At 35.9% G+C, this 19,708-nt stretch overlaps 1 protein-coding gene across 2 annotated transcripts in view; it reads left to right on the top strand.

Annotated features, from left to right (window-relative positions):
• PGAP1 (post-GPI attachment to proteins inositol deacylase 1) overlaps positions 1-19,708 on the top strand; it is a 79,040-nt gene that overhangs the window by 46,675 nt on the left and 12,657 nt on the right. The window contains exons 13-25 of one of the 2 annotated variants that reach the window (XM_037167012.2): positions 1,886-1,963; positions 5,402-5,477; positions 7,110-7,183; positions 7,278-7,329; positions 7,873-7,939; positions 8,359-8,467; positions 10,121-10,159; positions 12,009-12,102; positions 14,558-14,648; positions 15,435-15,632; positions 16,364-16,499; positions 18,631-18,681; positions 19,117-19,304. In XM_037167012.2, coding sequence (XP_037022907.2) covers positions 1,886-1,963; positions 5,402-5,477; positions 7,110-7,183; positions 7,278-7,329; positions 7,873-7,939; positions 8,359-8,467; positions 10,121-10,159; positions 12,009-12,102; positions 14,558-14,648; positions 15,435-15,632; positions 16,364-16,499; positions 18,631-18,681; positions 19,117-19,304 — 1,253 coding nt within the window. The remainder of the gene's footprint in view (positions 1-1,885; positions 1,964-5,401; positions 5,478-7,109; positions 7,184-7,277; positions 7,330-7,872; positions 7,940-8,358; positions 8,468-10,120; positions 10,160-12,008; positions 12,103-14,557; positions 14,649-15,434; positions 15,633-16,363; positions 16,500-18,630; positions 18,682-19,116; positions 19,305-19,708) is intronic. The other variant, XM_053665122.1, reaches the window with a different exon arrangement.

The following is a 19,708-nucleotide window of genomic DNA, read 5'->3' as shown; positions in this document are numbered from 1 at the left end:
TGGCATCAGCCAAGAGGTAGATAAATTTTTAAAATTTATTTTGAGGGTATATTTAAGGCCCTTTCATTTATATTAGAGTACACAAGGTCTGTCCAGAAGATGTCCAGCCATGTGATATGAAAGATAAGAGACATTTATTGAAGAAGGTACAAAATAAAGGAAACATTGTACACTTCAGTCCCCTTCAAAGTAGACATGTTGAGACCTCACACAGTTCTTCCACTCACCATCAGCTGTCCTGTCATATTTTCCTGAATCTCATCAACAGTCTGAAATCTCTTCCCCTTCAACGGTGATTTTAATTTTAGGAAAAAGAAGTTGCAGGGTGCCAAATCTAAGCTGTAGGGGGGCTGAGTCACCTGGGTGATTTGCTATTTTGCCAAAAAGCTCTGCAGGAGACATGATGCATTAGCAGGCATGTTGTCCTGATGAAGCTGCTAGTCACTAGTTGCCCATAGCGGTGGCCTTCTAAATCATCCGATCAGTTTCCACAGAGGAATGTTCAAGCATAATGCAAAATTTAATGTGGATTCACTGCTCTCCTTGCCCAGTCATTTTGAATGTGATGGCCGCACAGTACACATGCTCACTCAGCGGTGTCTACTGCCCCCACTGACTAGTACAATGAAGTTGTCATTCTTTATGCATGGACATTCCAGTCCACTCTCCTTGGCTGCTTCGTTACATCGATGTCACACAAGCCATTCTTGTTACATTAGCAATGGCTGGACTTTTTATGGACAGACCTGGTATGTCTTGCAGAAAGTTGGCTGAGGAAGTTGAGGTGAAGCCCAAGAATTTAACAGACACTCCCAAGTGAATCTCGTGAGGTGGTAGGTGTCCACTTGCTGACAGAGAGTTCTTTAGCTTCAGGACCTCTGCCTGGACTGGGTCACAGAGGTGTATCTGAAGAGCAATAAAGAAAGTTCCATGCAGAAATTTATTAATGCATACAAATTGTTACAACATATGACTACTCCCACTCCTGCATGTACTTCTCGGGAAAAAAATGTGGGTTTAAAACACTGTATTTGGTGCCTTGGCCAGGTGGCCCAGTTGGTTAAGCGTCATCATATGTGATGGGAGTGACCAGTTGATGTTTCTGTCTCCTTGGTGTCCCCCCCTTTTTAATCTAAAATCAGCAAGCATGTCCTCAGGTTAGGATTAAAAATGAAATAATAAAATGAAAATAAAAACTATATTTGGTGACTTGGCTTTTCATTAAATAGACCAGTCTTCTATTTATTCCTCACAGTAGGGACTATAGGATCTGGTCTTAATTTCGAGAAGAGGATAGATGTTCATTTGGAAAAGTACATTATTAGCTGTGTTGAGTCTTCATGTTGTTTACGGAATCAGTTTCTGGTTATGATGTTCATATATATCATTAGCCAGCAACTCTTTACTACCTGGGCTAGATCAGAATTATCTGAGATTAAGTTCCAGTTCTTCTACCATATTTGGCATCCATTCATTCATCAGCTGTTGAGTCTGTGTCAGATACTACTACCAAACTAAACACAGAAACAGCGCTGTAACATTCAAAATGGGAAAATTATAAAAAGAAAGACCAACTCTGAAAATGACATAAAGTATTTACATTCAGTTTTAAACAGCACTTGGTTTACATGAAGGGATACAGTTCAAGGGATCCAGGGACTGTTTGGTAGCCCATGTGTACAGAATTATTAGGGGTTTGACTTTCAGCAGGATTGTTGACCTGTATTGAACATAAAGTTTGAAATCATTTTTTACAACATATTAAACAAGAAATACCTTATAGTAATAATAGTAATAGTATTTATTTTTCTTCTAATGTGCTTTAAGCTCTGTATAGCCTAAGAAATAAAATCAGCTTTTTACTTTCATCTTTTTTTTTTTTTAGTCTCTGACGTTAAGACTTCAAGACTATCCATTTTTGTCTCATCTTGTCGTTTATGTGCCATCTGTTCATGGAAGTAAGGTAAAAATGGGTCACATTTTTTTCCCAGATACGCTAAATATTTGTTATTTTGAGATGAATGCTTCAGCATAGGGCTTATCTAAAACAACGGCTGGTTTGGTGATCCACCTCAGATCATCTACTCGAACTAAGCAAAATAAACTCAAGTCTCTTATTACAAATGGGAACATCAGTCTTTCAAAATCTACTAATTATGGAGACCCTTTTATCTGTAAGAGTCCATGCCAGGAATTACAGGAGACACACAGATGAGGGGGAAACAAACCCTATTCTCGGAAAGCTATATACTGTGAGGTAGAGGAAGAGAAATAAATATATTTGGAAACAGGAGAAAGAGTGAGAATAAAAGAGATATTCAAAATATATGATACAAATCAGAATAGAGCAAATAAATGAAACATTTAAAAGGGGGTCAAATCAAGAAATGTTTTATTATGAGATGATTTTTAATGGTTAGGATTATAAAAATATTCTAGAATGACTATTCTAGACCTGTGCTATGCAATATGGGGATTACTGGCACATGTCACTATTTAATTTTAAGTTAATTAAAATAGAATAAAATTAGAAATTCAGTTCCTTGATTGTATTGGCAACATTCAAGATGCTGAATACTGGCATTGCAGAAAGGTGTAATGAGCAACACTGGAGACAAAGAAACAGTGGGGACCAAGCGTAGAACTGTGAAAGCAGGGGTTATGTTTAGAAAACAGAATAAGTAAATGGTAATTATGAGAGGATGGCCACCAATTATGAGAATAGTCATGGAAGAAAAATATGAAAAAGTAGTTCATGGCCATGTTGTGGGGGCCTCGATTGGAAGATTCAGGACTCCACAGTATTCAGGAGTTAGTAGGGGACTGAAAGTTTTTTCACCGTAGTAGTAATGGGACTAGAGCTGTTTTGGAAGATGAATCTATTTAAGGTATAGGATGGATTAGAAACAGAATAGGCATCTCCTAGGGGGTTCTGAGAGCTTGTCCTAGGGACGTGGGAGTAGAAATAAAAGGATGGTCACTTCTGAGAGAAGTAGTGGGGAAGGAGGAAGGTGGAGGTAAAAGACCCTCTGTTCCCCTGTCCACGTTTTACCCAGAAAAAGCATCCTTCAAGACCCGGCCTAAGTGGTCCCTGTGTGCTTTTTCTGGACGCCTTCAGGAACCTCTTACTTACTTCCCTGCTACTTTGTTTATAACATCTTTGAGGAATTTATTACACTAAATTGTAATTTATTTATGCTTCTGTTGCCATCACCATACTCCGAATTCTTTCGGAGTAAGAACAAGATATATTTTATTCTACTTTGCATCTTCAACCTTTAGGTAATTCCACATAAATATTCAAATAATGTTTTTTGAATGAGAAAGTTGATGAGATTTTTTGCCGAAATCATTAGGAAAATTTAAAGGGCTTGGGTATGTAGTTGGAAGTCATGTCAAAGACTGAGTCTCACAAGGAGCTTGTAATAGATTCATTGTTCTGTTTTGCGTAGCTCAAATGAGAGGTAGTTCAACCTCTTTGATACTAAAACTCTCTTTAAGGGTTTTTCAGTCAGCTAAGTTAGTTTTGAATGAATTTAGCATCTTTCCCAAACTTAGAAAAGCCAAGACGTTTGTGAGCTTTTGACCAGCAGTCTTGGCAGCCTGCCGAAGGTGCGATACTGTGTCTCAGCAGCGCTCTTCGGGGCAGCGCTGTGGCGGCGGCTGCTGCAGTGTCCCACAGGGTGGTGACTGAGGCCTCTCCCAACTCCTGCACGCCTGTGCCAGCCCGTTTCACCAGGATACGTGTTTTTAACTAGGCAGTGGAAGACTTTTTGAGTCAAATAAGATACAGTTTTCAAAATGCAAGTATGGAATTAATCTGCATTTTTAATGACACAAAAGAAAATAACTAAATCCATTAGAACGTTATTTACCTTGAGTGTTTCGGAAAGAAACCCTTGATTCCTTTCTTTCTTGGGTAAGGGTTTATTCTATCAAAAGCATGGCCAAATTTTTAAAGAAATAATAAAACTATTATTTTAACTTTTCCTGTCTGACTTATTTCATTTAGCATGATGTGGGTTATAAAACTGAAAGCAACAAGAAAACAAACAAAACCACAGATGAGAGTGTGGTGATTTTTAGAGGGAAGGGGGATGAGGGTAAAGGGGGTCAAGTACATGGTGATGGAAGGAGATTTGACTTTGCATGGTGGGCACACAATGCACAGTGCAATATACAGGTGATTTATCGGAGACATGTGTGCACTTGAAACCTATAGAATCTTATTAACTAATGTCACCCCAATAAAGTACATTAAAAATTGTGTTATTTTAGATACCTGTGCAAAAAGTAGTTTAAAACTTTCTGTATCTCAGGCAATGGATCACTCAAAAATACTTTGTAAAAATATAATGAATATCCTGTTTAATAAATCATTTCTCTAATCTTTGAATAGCTGTTCTCTGTGATAAAAATATCTGTGTACTTTGCCTTGGAAGTAAAGAGGGGAAGATAAAAGCAAAGCCCCTTAATGTGTTTTTTAACTTCCCTTATGTGTGTACTATATAGCTTTTCCCCTCATCTGCTCTTCACTTTCACAAGAGTCAAAAACTCACCCAAGAGGCAGACGCACTGCTTCAAACACAACCCAAGGTGCAGTTATCAGAAGAAGCCGCGGGTAGACTCCACCAGTGTTCTGCCTTCCGTAGATAGCAGACTGCCTGGTAGCTACAGTCAGGCATCAGATTAGTTTCTTCTTTAGTTCTTCTGGATCAAAGTGTGAATGAAACCATTCTCGTCATAGGCATCTGAGCTCAGAGTTCTTATGGAAAAGAAATGTCGTTACAAAAAAACTGTAATGATACCGATGTCACATTTCGGGCTTCCTTTTTTTGAGCTAGCATTTCTTTTTCTTGCTTCATGCACAGTAAGCCTTTTTTTTTCCATTTACCATGATAACTGTTCCGCCTGAAATAATTTTATACAAGTAACATTAGCCATCTGCAGATGAATGGCAGTATGTTTCCAAAATCCTTTTGTAATCTAATTAGACTGTAGCTACTTAATAAATGTGGGATTTAAAAAAGTAACAAAATCATGTTTTTATTTTGATTCCGAAAGTATATACGTATATTATCTAAATCCCGAATTAATCTTGAGTTAACCTCAGCTCTTGATGCTTGCCTCTATTCCTTAATGTCCCTTTTCTAGAAGCACCTAAAATTAATGACAAGAAAACTTTGTGTAGATCTGTTATGCAGCGACCCACTAATAATTTATTAAATTAAGTTTATTTAACAAATGTTTAGTTTAGCATCTCTACTTGAGGAATTTAGAGTGAGAATGTGATGCATAGTACCCTCTCCACAGTGGAAGATTTTTATTTTCCACTCAAACATCAGGATTTTTTACCACAAATTTCTGCTTTTTCCTAGTAAGTCAATGTTTTATATTTCAGTATGCTGTCGATTGTGAATTCTTTAAAAGAGAGGCAAGATCCTTGCAGCTTCCTGTAACTCATCTTTTTTCCTTTGGTGAGTATTTGATTTTAGGAATCTTAAGAATTACTTTAACAGTGCTGATTTATTTTGCAAGGTCATTAAAATAAAGCAGACCCATGTAGCAAGAGTATTATTATGTGTTTCAAATGTAGTTCTTAGGGTAACCATGTGATGTGGTTCAGTAGTTTGATTTTTATTTAATGCTGGGCCAGCATTCACATTCTGAGAAGTGAACTTTAAAAGAAATGTTTTCATGATCACATGCGCCTGCAGGTAGTTGTGTGTTTGGCCTCTCCTGTGAATTTATATAAAATACGGGCCCTTTTTATAAAGGCTTATAAAGTATGTGTTTCCATCTGACTTATGAAGGCTTCAAGATATCTCTAAATACAATTTTTTCCTTTTTTTGTTGTTGTAAAATATACACAGCTAAGTATTTTTTAAGATTTTTCATTCTGACACAGTTTTAGACTGCCGAAAGTACAGAGTTTGTGTATCTCCATCACTCATGTTTCTACAGTGTTGGCCTCTTAAACAATCCAGTTGTCAAAACTGAGCAATGAGCTTTGGTGTAATTCTGTTTCATATCAGAGGATACAAGTGTCACTCACTGTATCCAATTCCTGGCGAAGTTAACCTTGGTCACTTGGTTAAGGTGGTGTCTGCGGGTTTTTCCACTGTGAAGTTACTGTTATTGATAAGTATCTTGGGGAAAATACTTTCAAAGTAAATATCCTGTTTTCCTTCAAAATAACTCACCAATCTTAGCATCCATTGGCTCGTTTAGTCTGGAGCAATTATTACTGATAGTCTAGTCTGTATTTACTGGAATTCATCCTAAGGAAAAGTTGTCCCTTCTCCCTGATTGATCGATTGATTGATTTTATGTCAGTAATGGACTCATGCATATTTACTTTATTCATTAAATTATAATTTAGTACTATTGGGTTTTTCCCCCTTAAGATTCACCAGTTTTGGATATTGGAATCTCTTTTTTGGTTGGCTCTTGTGCTATTGTATGTATTTGTGAAAAGAATTTATATTACTTGGTGGAGGAAACGTCCTTCAGGGTTTTTATCCCTTCCCTACCCTTTTTTGGTGGAATTCTCAGAATGATACAGAAATGACAATTCTGTATCACCTAGCTCATTAAAGATCACAAGCTTATAAAGTAAGAGATCTACCAAGAAAGCATACCTTTTTGAAATTGGAAATATGTACTTGATCTTTTAAAATACATGCATGTGGCCCTGGCAGGGTGCTCAGCTGATTAGAGCACTAACCCAGGACACCAAAAGTTTGCAGGTTTGATTCCTGGTCAGGGAACGTACCTAGATTGTGGGCTCCCCAGTTGGGTCGCATAAGGAGGCAACCCATTGATGTTTCTCTCTCTCTCTCTCGCTTCCTCTCTCTCTAAAATTAATAAACATATCCTTGTATGATGATGAAAAAAACTACATGTGGTTGAGAGGCATTATAAATGTTTTATCCAGTTTATTGAAGGAAGATTGGATTTTTAGGGGTTCATTCTTTTGTGTTAGAAGTCAGAACCTATCAATATTTTTAATATTAAAAATCTGTTGGTATTTTTTATCATTGTTTAAGCAGTTGGTACTTTTTTAATTCTTCGGTATTCTAAGCAGTGCAGTACTTTTAATTTAACAGGATTGTCTTCAAGGACAGTGATATTAAATACAAAAGGCCTGTTCTATAATATAGAGCTTCTGAACTTTGGACAGGTAATTATCTTGACTATAACAAGGATTTAATTTTACTTTACTGTTTAGTTAAACAAGCAAATAAACTTCTGTTTTTGTGATCAAACTCTATTAGATATACCAAGGTTTTACAATCAACGTAGTAAGCAAGTGCGCAGCAGTCAAAAGTAAGTGTATTTTCTGAAAAAATATAATGGTTTTGTCAATACATGGTTTTATAATGGTTGAGTCTGTAGGTCTTCACTTGAAATTTCTATATTATTTATGCTTCTATATATTTTATGTGAAGTAAATTTTAATGTTACAGTATGAAAGCGGTTTATATTTCCACAGTTAACAAATTTAACATAGACCCTTTCTTAATAGTAAGCATCTTTATCTGTTTTAGTTTAAATATCCAAATTGTAAAAATACCGTACATTCTTGCTGTCTTATTATAGTTGTAATTCTGATTTAGCGGTTTAATGTTTCTGCAGTTTCTAGTACTTCCCATATGCTCTGATATCTTTTGTAAGTTTTATTAAACATTATTACTTGATAATTTTCTATAATTTATTATGTGATATAACCCTTACTGATTTTTAATGAAATGAGTAATTCTATAATTAGGTATTATAGTAGCTTTTATGTAACATTTAAGTGACATATCACGTAGATTTCTTTGTGCTAAGAGAGGTTAGTAATACATGTTTTTCTTTATATTTTCTCAGGCGAAATAACTAGTATCTATAAACTTCAGATTCCATGGTCTTATGAAGATTCACTAACCATTGCACAGTAAGTACCTGAAAAATTTACCTTGAACTTTTGTGCTTTTGAATAATACACATTCTACTTCGTTTATTTAAATCCTAGTGGAATTATTAAAGTTTCTCTTACTAAAATGTAGGTGTCCTTTCTGTAGCATTGTACCCATAAGGTAATAATAATATATAGTATTCTTACTTAAATGATACAGAACTTAGACCTTCATTGCTTGAAACATGAACCCAACCCACCCTGTCTCCTAGTTCCATGTCCCAGAGGGAGCCTCTGCTCAGACACCTGTGATGTGCCTGGCAACGGCCGCCCGCAGTGATGTGTCTGACACCTGGCTTCCTCTGCCCTGTCCTGTTGTTTTGTGCCAAGTGTTGACTTGGCCATTGTTATTTAACAGCATTTTTTGTTTGAGAACTGATATCTAAGTTACTTTTCAGGGCTCCATCTTCAACGGAAATTTCTCTGAAACTTCATGTTGCTCAACCAGATAATTACAGCTATGTAGCCTTGTTAAAAATGTACACGTCCTCAGACTGTCAGTATGAGGTAAGCTGTGTGTCTGCTTAATTTTTAAGATTTAGTGATAGACTAAACTAGAAGTATATTTTTATATTAACTTCAGCTATCCGGTGATGTGGAAGGCAATAAAAGATAGAAATAGACATTTATTTAAAAAAAGAAATAGACATTTGTATGACCTAAGTATTCTCTATTTTACCTATTAGCACCACCTCAGTATTTTCTTATCTGGACCACTGAAAGTGTACATCTTGATAAGTAATAGAAAATAAAATAAAAATTGAGACTGAAGTTTCACTTTTTCAGTTTGGAAGCCAAAAGTCTAGAATCTTTTATAAATTGAAGAACATCATAAATCAGATTATGTGGCTAAAACTCCTTAATCAAAATGATATGTATTGTTTCTAACTCTCCTAGATCATCTTAAGGATCATCTTTCCTTTTCACTAATTATATTAGGCTCTGTTACATGTGCAATCCAGTGCCTATTGTGTTTGTGCTAATATCACATAGATTTCTTTGTGCTAGGAGAGGGAATTAGAACTGGAGAGTAACATTTTATTAAGTCGAGGATTCAGGAACTCCAGGAGTCCCTCCCTGTAATCGAAGTGCCAGGTTCTAAGGATTCCAGATTTAAGTGGTTGGAGTATACTTTTGTGGAGACATCACAGGTTTCTGGTTTATGTGAAATATCTTATTTCTACTCAACTGCTTTAAACCAAGCTTAAATATTTGGATTCTTTATTAGAACTAACTTTCTTAGGGTAAACTAAATTGCTAGGTCTAATGAGTAGAATTTTGCCCACAACCAGGTTTCAGTTGGACCAGTATTACGAGTTACTGTAGAGTTCATGGAATTTTTAATGCTTTGTTATCTTGCTTCCTGTTTCTAACATTGAAGGATTACAAGGAAATCGTGGTTTTTAACTTGTACCTCCATATTTTACAGAGATAGTATGAATTATGTTAATAACTTGTCTCCAACTATGCATGCTCTCAAAGTGTTCATGTTTTTACAAATACTTCATATTTCCAAAAAGTTTTTCTTGACAAAATGTAAGCATTTTATAACCTGCTTGTGAGAGGTTTCCTTTTCTCAGACTTTCTAATATCAAAAAAGTGAATTTATGCTAGAAATAATTAACGATAAATATCTGTTTAAAATATTGTTTTGGCTTAGATTTTACTAAATGTGCTATTTGTTCATGGTCTTACATCATTTGAAACCCATTTTTATAAAATTCACTCAGAAGTGGTTTAGCTTAACTCTCTTTAGTGCTATACAATTTTAGGTTTGAGACTTCAAAGTATTAATTGTATAATAGGTTGATTAGTTTGTGCCTAATTTTTCTGCAAACATGTATAGTTTCTGGACTCAATCACTTAATGAATTTCTTTAGTTTGCATCATCTGGTAATGAGATATCTCTGGTTAATTAAATATTGTAGTTAGTAAAGGGTTACCCTATATACCATAGCACTCATTCAGTTGTCAAAGAATTAGAATATGGGAAAGTACACTGAACAGTAAAATTAAGCTTGATTCTTTCGAGATCTGGAGTGCCTTTAGGTTTATTAGTATAGAAAAGTTAATGATTAATAAAATGCTCAATTTAATAAAATGTGAACCCAAGCAGTTTTAGAGAAAATAACCTTTTTTTTAATGATTGTTTTAAACCAGGTAACAATTAGGACTTCCTTTTCACAAATCCTTGGACAGGTAAGAGAGACTCCTGTTTGATTTTTTATCACCTTGTGAACACATACTATAAGACGGGGTGGCAAGCTTTTTCTGTAAAAGGCCAGATAACAAGTATCTTAGCAGAGCACACGTGGCCTCTTGCTGCTGCCAGCACGACTGCAGCTGCCACTTTCTTCTGCTTTCTCCCTTTTTCTTCCTGCTTCCACTCTAAGAAGATCTAAAAACTATGCAAAGGCACACAGGCCGTACTTGGCCGCCCTGGCTTTAAGGGGATGCTTTCATGTTTGATACTTCCTAGGAATGAGCTGATTCCTGATTCTCAAACAAATTAGTATTCTTGGCTAAATGAATGTCATGTTAAGATTTCATGTTGCTCATATATATAATTCATAGTTTATTTAATAGCATCTGTAGAGTCTCATATAAATTAACATTTTCAAAAGACTTAATTTTCTGCATGCTCAGTTTGTAAAAGGTAAAAGTAAGTTATATTCAATAAATATGTTGAAAAACAGTTTAGATTTATTTGAAGAGTATCCTTCTATAATTCAGAGGTAAATACTATTACAGAAATAACTTATCAAGTTGCATAACTGCTATATTATTCAACATCATTATAATTTGCAGAATTGTACAACCAGGACATATTGTAGGTAATGTGATTAGTCAGAGAAATTATGCAGTTTTAAAATTCACTAAAATTTTTATTGTGCCTTTCACTACTCTCACTTTATTTATTTCTGTGTTTTTCAATCCAGCATAGCAGAATATTTTCAATTTAAGTCATTTGATTTTATAATTGTAATAAAACTTACAAATCAAAATTAAATTAGAAACATTTTTATTTGCATTATTTCATTTGAGCCTCACAATAACCTAATGAGAACTACATTGCGATTATTAAATTTGCAAACATTAGAACATTATAAGTTAATGTGTAAGGATTTTGTGCTACATTAAAAAGGAAAGATTAATGTTAGTATGACTGGCAAAATAGCATCCTGGAGAGTTGTAATAAAAAGTTAAGGGATTGATTATTAAAAATGATCTCTTAGAATACAGGGGAAGGATCCGTGCTATCCTGCTTTTAGTGTGTCCGAAAGGCACGTTACTGTACATGGTAGTGGGGGCTGAGGACATAGCGTACTCCCTTCTGTCCTTCTGGCACCTCATAATTCAGGGTAGTGACAAGAAAAGTCTGCCTTGGTGTTCTGTAGTCAAGCGTAAATTATATGCACATCAAAAAAGGACACATTAAAATTCTTGTTTAGATATGGAAAGGTTTCAAGACAGTGAGGATGTGGGTATCATAGGATCAGAGGTGGGTACTTTAGAAATGTCAAAGATTTTGTGGTAATTGAGTTAAGTCCTTCTCAAATTATTGAGAAGATTTAAGATGTTCTTCTTCATGTTTATTTACAAATTTTGCTTGAGGACAGTAGGAAAATAAATTGAAGATATATATATATATAATATATCTTACTCGTCTTTATCTGTAAAATAGGGATAAGAACTACCTCAAAGGGTTTTTGGAGGAGAGCATGAGATAATGCATATAAGATGTTTAATAACATGCCTGGAACATAGTAAATGCTCAATAAACGTACCTTTTTAAAAAGTTGGTAGCAGCTGCTACTCTATAAATTCTCCTTATTATGTCTTTAATGAAAAAAATTCAGGTACCATGTTTCTAATATGCTATATATTATTAACATTTATTTTCCTTAGAGTTTTGATACCCGTTACTGGAAATACCTTTGTGGCCATGTCATGAAAGAATGAAGAACATTTGTATTTCATGTGAATATACATTTGTTTTATCAATATGATTATTCAGAAGTTGTCCGTTGATTTGCCTGTTTTCTAGGTAGTTAGATTTCATGGTGGCGCTCTTCCTGCTTACATTGTAGCTAACATTCTTCTTGCTTACGGAGGACAGTTATACTCTCTTTTCTCAGCAGGTGAGAATGTTGTCCCTCCCTCTCTCCCTCCCCTCCCTCAGTGCTGCAATACAATTCTTTATCTTTCAAGTGGCTAAGGAAGATACATCAATTTCTTGAAAATTTACAATTCATGTCTCTCAGGTTTGGTAGGATTTGACATCATCTAAGTTTTTCTTTTTGTTGTTGTTGTTGTTCAATTACAGTGGTCCCCATTTTTCCCTAAGAAAATATCTTACTTGTTTTCCCCATTTTATACTCTTGTGCCTGAAGTTTCTTCCCTCCATTCTGAGGACCTCTTAATATGTAGAGGCTTATCGACAGGGATCTTGTTCTCCATTTTATTCCTAGTGCCTAATATAGTGCCAAGCACATAGTAGGCATTCGTCGTAGTATTTGAGTTATATCAGCTGTATTAATTAAGTCCTGGCACACTGAATGGAATAATTGGGGACCTAGTATATGGTGTAGGATAACAAGACATGATAAAGTACTAGATTAACAGCAGAGCCATCTGATATCGTAGATACCAGGGCAAGGGAGAGAGCCAGCCTAGACAGCTGTAGGAGAGGAGGGCATGACTGCAGCTGCCGCCCTGGGTGCCGGGGCTCTGCAGCCACTCTCAGCCTGTATCTCAGCAGGAAAAAAGGTGGGAAATAAGCACACTAACCTTATTTCCATCCATTCTCCTATCTGCCAGTGCCGCTCATTCACTGACCCTAACTAGAAGCCAGTCTATAAAAGTCAGCAGCCCCCCCAAATTTAGAGCAAAATAGAGTGAAGAATGAATCTGGAGGAGAAATATGGAATATATATTGAATAGGATATTGGACAAGCCCTCCACAGAGAATAGTGATTAGACTAGTTTCTGAGGAGGCTCAGCTTTGTAAGGTCCTCACAAACTTGTGTTGGGACAGTAATCAAGGGAAGCAAGACGTAGGAAGAGAAAATGGGGCCAAAAATATATAAAAGCAGTCCAAAAATCTCCACTATTTCCATTTGCTGAGTCTTCCACAGCTACTCATTCCCTTTCAGTGTCGTTTTATAAGTTCCAGTCTGCCTTTGGTGCTCATTCTGACCTGACTTAATTTATATTCCAGGAAGAAAGAAGCAACTTTCAGTGAGCTCTGGCAGATCCAGTCTTTTAAGAGATTATTTGTCAATATGGCATCACCATACTTGAATATAAAATTTTTGAATTTTATATGTGTATACCTAGATAGGTCACAGAGACTCCAGGGACAGATGACACGGGGTTAATCTAGAGTATGGGATACTTAAGTATGGGATCATGTCTCAAACCACTGAAGTCATTCGAACCAAGGATGTCTGTCTGTCAAAAACTGTCGTGGGTCATACTCACTATAATGACTATAAATAAAAAGAGAGGTAATCACAAGTATTAATGAGGGTGTGGAGAAATTGGAACCTTCATACACTGCTGCTGGGCATGTAAAATGGTATAGCCGCTTGGGGAAGGAGGCTGGCAGTTTCTTAAATGGTTAAATAGAGTTACCAGATGACTCAGGAACTCCACTCCTAGGTGTGTATGGTGTGAAAACGTACACCCACACTAAACTTACGCACAAATGTTCACAGGAGCACTATTCGTAATAGCCAAAAAGTGAAACAGCCCAAGTGCCCATTAGCTGTTGAATGGAAAAACAGAATGTGCTGATACGTGCTACCATGTGGTTGAATCTTGGAAGCATGCTAAGTGAAAGGAGCCATTCACGAAGGACCACGTAGTATATGATTCCATGTACACGGAATGCTCAGAAACAGACCAGTCTACGGAGAAAGAAACCTAGATTACCGGTTGCTTTGGAATTGGGGGTGGGGGGCCATGGATGTAACAGGGAACAGAGTTTCTTTTGGGAGTAATAAAAATGTTCTAAGACTAATTGTGGTGATGGTTGTGTGATGAATATACCAAAAACCACTGAATGGCATGTGCTTTAAATGGATGAATTGTGTGGTATGAATGAGAATTATATCCAGTAAAGTTTTTACAAAATCACCTCTGGAGCTTTGTGAAAATACAGATGATAAAATCCCAGGCTTGGCTTCCAGAATTTGTTTCACAAATGATTGAATGTGTACTCTTGTATGAGAACCATTGAATTACAGTAATTTTTAATGTTTTATTTTTTTTACCAATTATCCCCTTTATACGCCCCTTCCCCCAGCAATCACCACAGTTGTCCACGTCCACGAGTCCTTTTTACTCCGCCCCTCCTCCCCTAACCATGCCCCAGACTGTCAGTCTGCCCTCTGTCTGTGAGTCTGCCTCTGTTTTGCTTGTCAGTTCAGTTTGTTCGTTAGATTTAATCTTTTGAGGAGCATCTCTGGGATAGTAGTGAAGACCCTGCCTTCTCTGACATAAAATATATTGCTCTTACAGACAGTTTTGGATATATGTCTCATCCTTTATTACTGTGATTAATTACTACATACAATTTTTTTAAATCACCAGGTCATTGCTTAGAATATGCTACTATGTTGGATAAAGAAGCCAAACCATACAAAGTTGATCCTTTTGTAATTATGATTAAGTTTCTATTGGGGTAAGTTTTATTATCTATGATAACTACTTTAAATGGTGTGTTGTATATAAAACATTATTTTTTTCCTTCATAATGGAATATAAGTTTTCACAAATATGGCAATTGACCTATTTTATTAAATGAGATTTTTCTCTTAGACAAAGGCTGGTAAGTATATCAACATTTACTTTAATAGGATAATCATTTCAAAGGTAATTATTAAACATATATATCAACCTAAACTTAGACTATAAACATAACAGACCTTTAACATTGACAGAGGGATGTATTTGGCCCATGATCTTTGACCATCTCAGCCCAGGTCATGCTACGGCTGCTCCAGGAAACTGATGAGGCAGCACCCCCAATCACTTTTTCTTACTTCTTATACAAAGGACATTTTCGATTTCTCTGCCCTACTTAACTGTCCATTCTTAATTTATACAAAGTTGGTTCTTGTTTAAGAGCCATTGCTTAGGTATTTTTTTCTTCTGTCATTAAAACTAGCTATTGGCTTCCTAACTTAAAAAAAAAAAAAAAAAAAAAAAAAAAAAAAGACCGCTTATTACCTGATCACAAGGAACAATAGAGAGCAGTGAAGCTGCACTGCAGTGCCCGACTCAGGTCCTGGGAGACCAGTGGCTCGCTGGGGAGAGAAGTGACTTGAGATCTGTTTTAGTGTAATTACAAAATAAGTGTCATGGTACTTTGGGTACTCTAGTGAATAGTCATACACCTCAGGTATTAAATCTTCAAATGTCAGTTGATTTTCTCTTGCTTTTATTCTGTATTTTCTTCTATCCACAGACATAAGTGGTTTAAAGAATTGTGGGATGTTTTCTTGTTACCAGAATTAGATGCCATCTTTTTAACTAGTCAGAGCATGTGCTTCCCCCTCGTGTCCCTGATTCTCTTCCTGTTTGGAACGTGCACTGCCCACTGGGGTGGCCTGCTGTCCTCTGCGTCGGTGCGGCTCCTGTCCTCGCTGTGGCTCGCTTTGAAAAGGTGAAGGAGTGACCGACAGCTTTCTCATTGCTCTTAGTTAGAAAAAAACATTGTATTCTGATGAGAACCTTAAAATTAATTTGCTTTCGCTAGACTAATTTCTAAGGAAAGGTTTGTAACTAGCAAAATGTGCATTAGTACTGGAAGTTATGTCATTGTCAGAGATAATCATTTATTGCAAGTTATACCACATTTGACCTATGAAAAAAGTTAGGCAGATTACCCAGGTATTTTTAAATATCACTGTTACAAAGACATAATTTGAAATAACTGGTAGGCTTTTCTGGTAAACCCCTGATCTCATTTCCTTTGCCACTCCTCCTCACCACGCTTGTCACATGGTTCACAGTCACAGAAGGGATTACGGTGTGATACTCCTTCCTTCTGAGGGTGTGAGTGATCTTGAGACTTTAAGAAATATCACACTTTTTTCACCTCAAGATCAGAAATGTATGGCACAGGGCCTATAAATATCTTTAGCAGCATTTTTCATCTTTAATACAAAAGTCAGCCACAGTGTATCTAAATGAAAGAGGAGCTAACACAATATTTGACACAATTTACAGTCAAATATGTGTCACTTCTTGCCTTTGTTAAAAACTATCTTACTGTTAACTTCGTGGTATTTGCCTATAAGTAAGCAGGAAAGCCTGGCAGGGTACTGATCATTGTTTTCCTCTTATATGTGACCGTATAAATAGCTATTAATAGTTTTATTCTTGTTTTTCCAGGCCCTCAGAACTTCCTAAAGATATCAAGATCATGTCATCAGACGTAACCATTTTGACCATTGTTTTGATCATAGTTAGTTGGGCGACTTGTGGAGCATTGGCCATACTTCTCACTTATCTGTACTATGTGATTAAGGTATGTGTCAGCCGATGCAGTCCGAATGGCTGGGCTGTGTGTGTATCAAGGCAGGCATAGAATTTTGTGGAGGTGTTGGTAACAAAAATTTCTAATGACCACTGCAGTAATCTTATCTTATATACCAGGTGTAATTTAAGGGTAAAGGTTTTTTAAAACATCTTAGTTATTTGAAATATGTAGTTAACTGTAAAACTGAAATGATTCATCTGAGTTGGGATTTGTTTTAAGGTTGGGGGAAGACATACTGTTTCAAATTGCTTCCTGCTCTTACAAGTCACGTTAACTAATTAAAAAACACTTTAGTAGAGCAATTTTTATTCACACCTCCCTTTGAACAGAGATTATAAACAAAACAAAAAGTTATGTCAGTAGGATCAAGCTCTCAGTCATGTTGAAATAATGTAAAATGCTACATATGTTGCTTAAGAATCAGAAGACAATAAAAAATAATCAGGCTGATCATCTTACTGGGGAAGTAAAAAAACACTTCCAAGAAAGCTGATAGCTTTGCAAGAAAATCTAGGTCATACACTGCATTCTTACCACATTAGTCTTATGTAGAGACAGTGGACACCAGAATGGATAATATTTTTCTTTCTTTCTAAACAAAGATTTATTCAGATGCCTCTGGGTTTGGAAGAGCCTTTGTCTGAAATATTCCAGTAGCTGTGTTTGCAAATGCTATATTTAATGAAGAAGTCAAATGGCATAATTTAGACCAAATTAATGATTTGGGAACCTGAACTATCCTGTTTTTTTCCTTCTTCCCACCTCTCTTTTGATTGTATTTATCAACCAAATAATTGCAAAATGTTGGGATAGCCAAAACATTTTTCCCCCATAAGATGGCTCTGGTAGCAGTTAATTGTCTTTAACTTCATTTGGAACAATTTTGTTAGAATGTATTGTGACAGCTGTCATATCAGTGTGCATTTTAAAAAACTTACCAAAATTGGGGAATTTTTGTGTAGCCATTTTAGTATAGAAGATGGAAGAAAATAAGCAACGTTTTTGCCGTGTTATGCTTTATTATTTCAAAAAAGGTAAAAACACAACTGAAACACACAAAACAATTGTGCAGTGTATGGAGAAGGTGCTGTGACTGATAGAATGTGTCGAAAGTGGTTTGCAAAGTTTCTTGATACCACTAACATTTTGACCAAATAATTCTTTGCTTTGGGGCTGTCTTATGCATTGGAAGATGTTTAGTAGCATCGCTGGCCTCTACCCATGAGAGGCCAATAGCAGGAGAGAGATGACATACTCAGAATATCCAAATCAAGATAATTACTGGTGGCCCTGGCTGGTGTAGTAGTTCAGTGGATTGAGCACTAGCCTGCGAACCAAAGGGTTGCTGATTTGATTCCCAGTCAGGGCACATGCCTGGGTTGCAGGCCAGGTCCCCAGTGGGGGCCATGTGAGAGGCAACCACACATTGATGTTTCTCTCCCTCTCTCCTTCCCTTCCTCTCTCTCTCTAAATAAATAAAAAAAATTTAAATAATAATTACTGGTGAAAATGAAAAATGTGTCATTTTATGGAAAAAACTAAATGGACTTTTTGGCCAACCCAGTACATATACATTATATATTATTTTCATCACACACACACAAAAAAAACTATTTAGAGCTGCTTTGGTTTATAAAGGAAATATTTTGAATTTTTTAATTGATTATTTCAAACAACCAGCCCAATAAGCAAAACCTGTTCAAATACTTAAGCAAATCTAGTAATTTAAACTTCCAGACTTGCTCAGATTCTTGTAAACATTTCACCACCAAATATAATTGAGTTTAGATCGTCAAAGACTTGGAATATATAAAACATGTTACTCTTTCTACTATAGTGAATATAGTCCATTTTTTTTACTCAGAAGACATTTAAGTCGCTATAGTGAGGCCTCCCTCAGGACCTCCACAATGTGAAAGCTGTCACGGTGTGTCCCGGCCCGAGATGCTCTGGAAGATCATAGTCTCTTGTTTCTGTTTTCTGTCTGTGACAGCAAGTGTGTGTAGTTTTTCTTTATCTTTTTTAAACTTTAGTTTACAGTGCTTCTCAGTTTTGATATAAATGGTTGTTTTTGTTTCAAAATAAAAGCAAAATTAAATGGTCTTTTTTTTTCTCCTAGATTGTTCATCTGCAAGCCATTCTAACAAATTTTAAAAATAGCCAAACTGTGGTAAGTTTTATTTTCAAAACTCTACATCACTTTAACATGAAAGAACATGGGAAATTTTAGTTTTTTTTTTAATATTGGTATTTTACAGTGCTTAAAAGGGATTATGAATTTAAAAAATTTTAAGGAAATTGAAGCTAATCAATATTAAAATAGATTTACATTGTCTAAGTTTAATTTGATCTTTGTCAATACTTGTTATAAGTTATATTTTAAATTTTGTTTTTGAGTAATTTAGAGGATATATTCTCAGCATAGGAATAGCAAATCAAAGGAATAAAAGTTTCATAACTGATAACCACTTTAAAACAAAGTAATTTCAGTATATCAATTTTATATCAGAAAGATGTATTTATTTGGCTATTAAGTAATTGGATAGGATTCTAAATAAACAAATTTTACTTAACATGTTGATATTTTTACTTTATTGGTTTGCAGAACCCAAAACACCCTAGAAGAAGTGAAAAAAAATCCAACCACCATAAAGACTCTGCAGCACACCATCTTCGTTTGTCTGCCGGTGATGCTGAGGACAGTCTCCGCATGCACAGCACTGTGATCAACTTACTCACCTGGATCGTGTTACTCAGCACGCCGTCCTTAATTTACTGGTTCAAGAACCTTCGGTGCGTTCTATTTATGTGATTATAATTCATGCGGTGAGTAGGAACTTGCCAGATTCTGGTGGTCCATGGTACTTACTACCTCAAGCACCTCACAATATCCCCTGAAATTTATTTTTACTATATCCACATTTTCTCCCTTACCATGAAAATGTAAAAACTTTGGGAAAATAAACATCCCCAAACTCTTCCCCCCAAAAGAAGGATATGTCACCTTTAACCTTTTTGACCTACACATGTGAAAGTGTGCTTTGTTTTGTTGACTTAAGGTATTTCATAATGCTAGTACTTTATTTTTCTTTGGTTTTTTTTACTTTTTTAATTGTTGTTCAATTACAGTTGTCCCCATTTTTCCCCTATTACTCTCCCTTGCCCTGCCCACCCTATTTATTTTTCAATTCGTGAGC

The sequence above is a fragment of the Artibeus jamaicensis genome, unplaced genomic scaffold, assembly GCF_021234435.1.
Source record: "Artibeus jamaicensis isolate MK-2021 breed Jamaican fruit bat unplaced genomic scaffold, CSHL_Jam_final contig_391, whole genome shotgun sequence".
Lineage (NCBI taxonomy): Eukaryota > Metazoa > Chordata > Mammalia > Chiroptera > Phyllostomidae > Artibeus > Artibeus jamaicensis.
The sequence above is the reverse complement of the archived record's forward strand: the minus strand, read 5'-3'. Positions and strand labels throughout refer to the sequence as shown.